General features: G+C 56.8%; 1 protein-coding gene across 3 annotated transcripts in view; it reads right to left on the reverse strand.

Moving 5' to 3' along the window:
- Window positions 1–221: 221 nt before the first annotated feature.
- Window positions 222–7,135, reverse strand: part of PDE2A (phosphodiesterase 2A) — a 94,084-nt gene continuing 87,170 nt past the window's right edge. For all 3 annotated transcript variants that reach the window (XM_021718583.1, XM_021718582.1, XM_021718584.1), the window contains 12 exons: window positions 6,395–6,480; window positions 5,395–5,517; window positions 4,858–4,928; window positions 4,468–4,590; window positions 4,016–4,103; window positions 3,721–3,768; window positions 2,670–2,744; window positions 2,418–2,517; window positions 2,042–2,154; window positions 1,607–1,645; window positions 1,365–1,471; window positions 222–1,039 (listed from right to left, as the gene is read on the reverse strand). In XM_021718583.1, the coding sequence (XP_021574258.1) occupies window positions 829–1,039; window positions 1,365–1,471; window positions 1,607–1,645; window positions 2,042–2,154; window positions 2,418–2,517; window positions 2,670–2,744; window positions 3,721–3,768; window positions 4,016–4,103; window positions 4,468–4,590; window positions 4,858–4,928; window positions 5,395–5,517; window positions 6,395–6,480 (1,184 nt within the window). In that variant the 3' untranslated portion in view covers window positions 222–828. The remainder of the gene's footprint in view (window positions 1,040–1,364; window positions 1,472–1,606; window positions 1,646–2,041; window positions 2,155–2,417; window positions 2,518–2,669; window positions 2,745–3,720; window positions 3,769–4,015; window positions 4,104–4,467; window positions 4,591–4,857; window positions 4,929–5,394; window positions 5,518–6,394; window positions 6,481–7,135) is intronic.

Raw genomic sequence — 7,135 nt, forward strand, 5'->3', positions numbered from 1 at the left:
TCTGCTGGGAATCCACAGAGCTCGGGAGCTATTTGAGAGATTGACCTAAATGGATCTGAGCAAATGGACTGTCTGACCCTCCTGCTTTGCCCAGACAGGGAAGGGACATGCCCAGGATCACACAGGCAGGAGAAAACACACAGACTGACCTGGCCTGTCTCCCAGTGCAGGGGCCCTTCCTGCCCATCACTCCCATCCTGCTTTCTCCCTGAGTCCCCTCTCTCCCAAGCACTGAGCTGCCCCTCTGGAGCTTTCTCATGGGGCCCCTGGATCCCCCAGGCGCCAGCTCCCCTATCAGTATAGTGGTGGTCCTCAGGGGGCCCCTTCACCCCATGGCTGTTTCTAGTCCCCCGGTAGAACTAATGACTGTTTCCAAGATCCTGCCCTCTGCTCACTCAGATGTCCTCATGGGAGGGGTCCCACAAGAATTCTGGAGACCCCAGGGGGTGGGATCCTCCAGGCAAAAAGGGCACAGATCTAGTGGGGCAGGAGTGGGGCACAGGAGAAACCATCAGGCAGCTCAAAGAAAGAGTGGTTTGGGGATGACTTGCCAAGGTGTCATCAGCAGCGCAGAGCAGGGCCCACTGCCCACTGGCCACCCCCCTATGCTCTCAGAAGGCAAAGTACAAAGTCTTGGTGAGGCCTGAAGTCTTGTTTCCAATATACAGACAAGAAAGCTGAGGCCCAGAAAGGCCAGTACTTGCCCAGGGTCACACAGAAAGTCCTGGCCTAAAACCCAGGACTCATGGCTCTGTTCCCAAAGCATCTGGCCAGACTGGTAGAGGATTGTGGGAGGAGGCCTGGGCAGGAAAGGATCCGGGGAGAGGGTCACTCTGCATCAAGGCTGCAGCAGCCATTGATGGGGGCCCTAGTGCCATCCAAATCAGGCACCTCATACTCCTCGTCCAGGAAGTCCAGCGAGTTGTTGCTTGGGAGGCCGCGGATGGTAAACTTGTGGGACACCTTGGTCCAGTGCTCACGGTTAGAGGCCACGCGCTCATACAGCTCTGCCGCTTTGGGAAACAGGTCCTGTAACAGCCTGTGGGTGCACGGGGGCAGGGTTAGAGGTCAGAAGGCAGATCACGGGTAGCAAGAAAGATTAGGGCTGTACTGCAGATAGAACTTCCACAGGGGCGCGAGGTCTAGGACTGGACACACAAGGAACGCATAATGGTCTCATTCCACTGGGGCCCACTGAAGGACAAAGCAGGAAACAGCTGTGCCCAGAGGTAGGGGGTAGGAGGGTAGGAGGGTGAATTGGTTGGAGCTGAGTCAGGCCCAGTGTTTGCTGGGCTGTCCACAGCTGGCCCGCCCTGGTTCGCTTTCCCTGAGCCTGGTGCCCGCCGTCCCCGTGAGGCACTCACTTGTAGATGGGCATGGCGATGTGCTCCATGAAGCTAATCTGCAGCTCGGGGATATAGGCCTTCTCACGGTCCATCATCTCCATAGGCCTGTTGCCCATGGCCTTCTCCTGCCGGCGTTGAGTCGTCAGGCCCGCCCCTCTCGCTCCGCCACCAGGCACTGGGCTCGGGCCAACCCCAGCCCTCCCAGCACTCCCGCCAGGAACCCTCCCCAACCTGGACACCTGAGGTCACTCCGCACATACCAAGTCTCCCTGGGAGAAGAATTCTTTGTAGATCAGCTCCTGAAAGGCCAGTGCTCTCATTACGTCCTGTGAGTGGGATCCATCCACCCACACTCCTCTGACGGCCCATTCCCAGGAGAGCAAACTGAGGCCCAGTGATTCAGTCCCACCTCAGACCCTGTCCTCGCCAGCCCAGCCTGGCAGTGGGATGGCCCCAGACGGAGGAGTGCTGGGTTCTGCCTTCCACCAGCCACTGACTTGCTATGTGACCCTGGGCATGTCCGCACCCCTCTCTGAATCTCCCCATCTGTCACCCCCAGATGGTCTAGGTTTCTGTCTCCCCTAAATCCAGCCAGGCTGAGCTCAGCACAGAGAGGGTGATCAGACTGCAGGGGCCACCCAGAGCCAAGGAGGGTGTGCAGCTTGTGCCTCTCCCCAGGGAGGGACAGCACTCACTGCGATCTTTCTCGTGGTCTTCCAGCCCTTGGTCTGGTCAGAAAGGTCACAAGAGGTCATCAGGAGGCAGAGGAGGAGCCTGTGGTGCTGCTTGTTGGTTCGGTCATACCCCACTGTTAGGAGGAGGATGGGGTCAAAGCAGAGGGGCCCAGGCTTCTTGCCCCTTTGAGGACCAGGCTCCCAGGGCCCAACCCAGAGGGATCCAGGGAACTGGGACTCTTGATGGAAGCCAAGGAGCCGGTGCTGGGTCTGCCCGGTGGGGCCAGGCAGCAAGGATGGGTTCATGCTGGGTGGAGACGGGGCCGATACCCTGGGGATGCTCCCCTGGGAAATCCTCCCCAAGCATCCTTCCCCAGTTGAGGCTAACAGCAGGCACCTTCAGCCATCTTCTGGAGGTCCTTGAAGATGCGGAGGTGGTGGGCCAGGTCTGTGGCCAAGATGATGTCCCGCATCAGGTCCAGCATGCGCTGATAATCCTGGGGTGGACAAGGGAGGGGCATCATGGCCTCCTGCTGGACACCCCCATCCGTTCACCCGGCCCCGATGAGCTACCACCCCTTGACTCCTTCTCTTGTCTCTCTGGCCAGCTTCCAGCTCCCACCCCTCCCCCCACCCCTCACCCCATCACCTTCCGGGAGAAGTGGTCGAAGATGTTGCAGCCGTGGGTGTTGAGGATGGCAATGGCCTGAGCAAAGTGGTGCCTCTGGGGGAGAGGAGTAATGGGTGTCTGGCTGGGGCAGGGAGACTCCCCTCACCACTGACCCCAAGAGAGGGAGCTGGGCATGGCCCCCACCCAGGCCCCTAAGGTCAGCAGAGCAGGCAGAAAGGGGGAGTCAGGGGCCCCAGTTCCCTTTCTGAGCTCTGTTTTGACTCTCTGTGTGATGAGCATAAGCCTCTGGCCAGCTCTGAGCCTCAGATTCCTCAGCTGTGATACGCAGGGACCCGGTAAGGTACGCTCGGAGGGATCGCAAGCTGGGAAAATTTTTAAATGATCCCTTCGAGTCCTAGACACTAATTCATGCAGAAAACATTTGTTTGCTGACAAGGAGAGGCAGTGACGAGGCAAGGGCAAGGCCCCTGTCACCCACGCTGAAGGGCTGTCACTCAGAGGAGGAGCAGGCCTATCCCAGGGGGCACACAGAGCAGAACCAGGGCTGCCACCAGGCCTCCTGGGAGAGAGGGAGCACCTCACTCCTGCGGGTGTGCAAGCAGGGGCAGCCTCTGGAGGGGTGTTGAGGGAGGCAGCATGGGGCAAGGTGACCTTGGAAATGTGGCTCCTACTCTGTGCCGAGCCCTGTGCCCAATGCAGGAACTCAGAGACATCTTAGACCTCATCCCTGCCCCATATGGGGGTGGAAAGGCCCCAACCAAACAACTGAGGGCCATGCTGAGTGTGATGGACATGGAGCCCATCACAGGCTGGGCGGGGAGAGGCTGTAAGAGGCGTACTCAGACAGCTGAGGGGAAATGGGCTGGACGCGTCCTCCGCACCTGCACTCTTCCCAGTCCACTCCAGAAAACCAGACAGACATGTCCCTCTCAGGGGGATGGGGGGTGGGTGCAGCTCTCATGGCCTATGTGGGGAGCATAGCTTGGGAATAGGAGGAGCTGGGTGTCAGCTCTGCAAGTCACTGGCCTTAAAGGAATGAGGAAGTCAAGCTTGGGTAAGACGGTGATACCTCCATGACGGAGCCCTCGGAGCTGTAGAGCGCAGCCAGCACAGATTTCTGTAAAAGTCCAGGAGAGCTCCGGTCACTTCAAGTACCACTGCTTTAGGCTAAGCATCGCCCTGCTCCTTCCTGCCCCTCTCTCCTCTTCCTCCCTATTGCGGGGCCCAGGTGAACCCTGGGAGAGCCTCCATCTCTAAATCTGGCTCCTGGTCTCATCCTCTCCCCATTCTCCTCAGCCAGGGAAGGCGTGAGACTTCCAGACACCTTGGGGAGGGTCATGGCTGGGAAGAGGGCAGGGTCTCACCGAGGCCACCTGGAAAGAGTTGTTGGTGCCTCTGTGGTCCAGGTCGTGACACATGCAGGAAATAAACAAGGCAAAGATCTCGATGTCCCTGGTTGGGAGCAGAAAGGAGGAAAAAAGAGGTCAGTCACAGTGCCCTCCCCAGGCCCCCAGAAGAGTTGAAACAACTGGATGGGATGTCCAGAAGCCACTTGGACAGGAGCTAGGGACACCGGGGTTTCCCTCCAGGAGAGAAATATTGCTGTGGAGTTTGGCAGATGAGGTTTACATCAGGCTCTTTATTTACTGGCCACATGACTGTGAGCAAGACCCTCCTGGAAAATGCAACTTTCCTCGTGGGGCTAAGAGGACCTGATGAGATGATACATGTAAGGTGACTGCCATGCAGTAGGGGCTTCCTGTCCTGGGGAAGGGGAGCCTGCAGCTGCCAGATGTGGGGCAGTGCCGCCACTCACTCGAGGTAGTTGGCCAGCTCCAGGTTCTTGTAGAGCAGGAAACAGAAGTGGGAGACAGAAAAGGCGTGCATCCAGTTGTGGTAGGGGGGATCCCGATACCCCTTCTTCACCATCAAACAGAACCTGGGGGAGGGGGTGGGCAGCAGAGGGGCCTCAGTCTCTCCTCCTCCGGGAAGTCCTTCAGGCTCTGTCCTGCCCACCATTTCTTGCCTTTTTTCACTGTCCCAGTGTCTGGGAATTGCTTCTCATGCATGGATCCTCCCCATCCCTGTAACACTGTCCCCCTCCAGTGGTCCTCAGAGAGAACTCCCCCCAAAACCCTGGGATCATGGATGTGAGAGTGGAGGACAGAGGGAGGCAGAGACTGGGACTGTCTGTGCGTGGACACACCGGGCCAGCGTCGGGCAGTCGATTTTGTAGTTGTTGATGAAATTCATGTCCTGCAGCATGCTCAGGACGGCCTGGAGAAGACCAGAGGGGTTGTCGGGATCAAAAGGGAGCCCCTTCTTCAAGACTCACACTCAAGCTTTCGGAGCTGTAGGACTTTAGATCTAAACTAGAGAACCATAAACTGACGAAGCAAACACTCTCAGAACTGTGAACCTTTAGAAATCCAAGGGACCCAAGAACTAAGAACTCATGGAACCAAGCTCACACACAACCTTAGAAAAACAGAGAGGGGCTGCAAGCCCCAAGGCCACAGGCCCTGGTCATTATTGACTCGGAGCAGTCCTTGGGATCACCCAGTCCAGCTGCTGGGCAGGCCCTGACCCATGATTGCAGACTACATGCCCCTTCTGTCTCTGAGGGGGCCTCCATAGCCTTCCTGATGGCTCTGTCTTTCCAGGAGGTTCTTATGCACATCTGACTTAAATATCTGGCTGCATATCCTCCACCTCCCCAGTCAAGTGGAGGAGGATAGCTCACCATGGATGTGTCATCCTCGGGCAGAGAGCGAGGGGTATAGGTGAAACTGGCGAAGTTGGAGTCAATGGCAGCCACAGGCTGGATCCCATCATGAAGGAGTTTGGTGTATTCATCATCAGAGACCTAGAAGGAACCAGCTAAGACATCAGAAGATATCACCCCACCTGTGTCCTCACCCTCAATTTCCCATGGCACAATGAGGGATCCCTTACCCAGAATGCACAACAGTCTGGCTATCATGCAACTGTCACTGGGCAGGAGACCACTGCCTACCCCTCACAGCCCTGCAGCCCACCTACTCTGCCTCCCTGCCAGTGACCCTGCAGCCCATCTACTATGCCTTCCTGCCTGTGACCACCCTTTATAGGAAAGAGCCTACCTGGGCAAAGAGTGTTCTCACTCTTCGTGACATCCCCAAACCATGGCAGCCTTTCATAGAGTCTAGTATTTCTCCTTTTGGGGAAACCTTCCCAGTGTCTAACCTCAATCCTTTCTACAACAGCTTTGATCCTATTCCCAAAGTCTGGGACTCTGTGGTTTGGACATGGTTGAGAAGAAATCTCCAAATGAACAATGACTCGCCCATACTCTGAATTAAGACCTGGGACAGCTTTTCTGACACAGGGTCTGGAATGGGATGCACTATCAACAATTACGACTGCCGTGGGCTGCATGGCCACGGTACCTAGGAAAGCTACAGGGAAAGGTCCTGCATGGGCTTCTCAGCCTTCAGTGATTCCCAAGACGGGAATTATTCCCTGGACATGAGGAACACCTGGCTGAACTGAGCTCCTCTGTGGGCTGGGGCCTGCTAGCTCCTTCCAGCCTTGGGACTGAACTCAGAAACTAAGAAGAGCTCTCTACACAGAGGAACAGGGTGGTTGATCCCAAGGAGAGCAGGAGGCCTGGTGTTGCTAGTGGTCCATTTTCTCATTCTCAGTAGGGATCAGTCAGAAAGTACAGATGGCCCTGGGCCACTGAGGAGTCTGGGAGGCCTCACCTTCATGTGGTACATCATCATCTCGTTGGCCAGGTGGCTGCGGTACTGAGCCTCATTCACTTTCTTGTAGAGTAGAGACTGGGGGAGAGAGAGAAAGATGGCGTCAAGGAAGGTACCTGTAAAATGTTACCAGTGCCCAGGACTGGGACAGAGGGGTCAGTGAGAAACCCCATTCCTGACTCATTCTTGTCCCAGTCTGGGCCTTCGAGCTCCAGCCCAGAGTACAGACCCTGCCCTCCACTTTCATCAGTTCTTCCTCTCTCCTCCTTGCCAGGTCCTCTCAGCATTTGACCTGGCACTGTGCACCCCGCCCTAGCCGGACGCAGGCTTCAGTGATAGAGCCCAAGGCAGGGAAAGAGAGCAGCAAAGAGGGGGATAACGCCAAGGACCTGAGGTTGGATTCCCAGGCCAGACCTGCCAGCAGGCCTGGACAATGAGACTCAATATTCTCCAAAAAGAAACTGACCCAGGGCTTGGGCTGAGGCTGCTTCTAGAAAAGAGGGGAGGTTTTGGCAACTGAGGTTTCTTGTGGTCCTGAGCAGACAAGGCCAGAAACAGTATCCCAAGTTTCTGATAGGAAATCGAGTCCAGAGGCGGCCAGCAGGTACTGAAGGCTGCACATCACCCCAGCAGCAGGGCTCTTTGTCCCACCCCTGGGCATGGACCCATTAATGGGACAGAGCAAGGAGAGCCAGTGGAGGGAAGGGAATGGAGGGTCCCGCTTCGCCCCGCCCCATCTCC

The sequence above is a fragment of the Carlito syrichta genome, unplaced genomic scaffold (assembly GCF_000164805.1).
Source record: "Carlito syrichta isolate Samal-C Ts95f unplaced genomic scaffold, Tarsius_syrichta-2.0.1 Scaffold312747, whole genome shotgun sequence".
Lineage (NCBI taxonomy): Eukaryota > Metazoa > Chordata > Mammalia > Primates > Tarsiidae > Carlito > Carlito syrichta.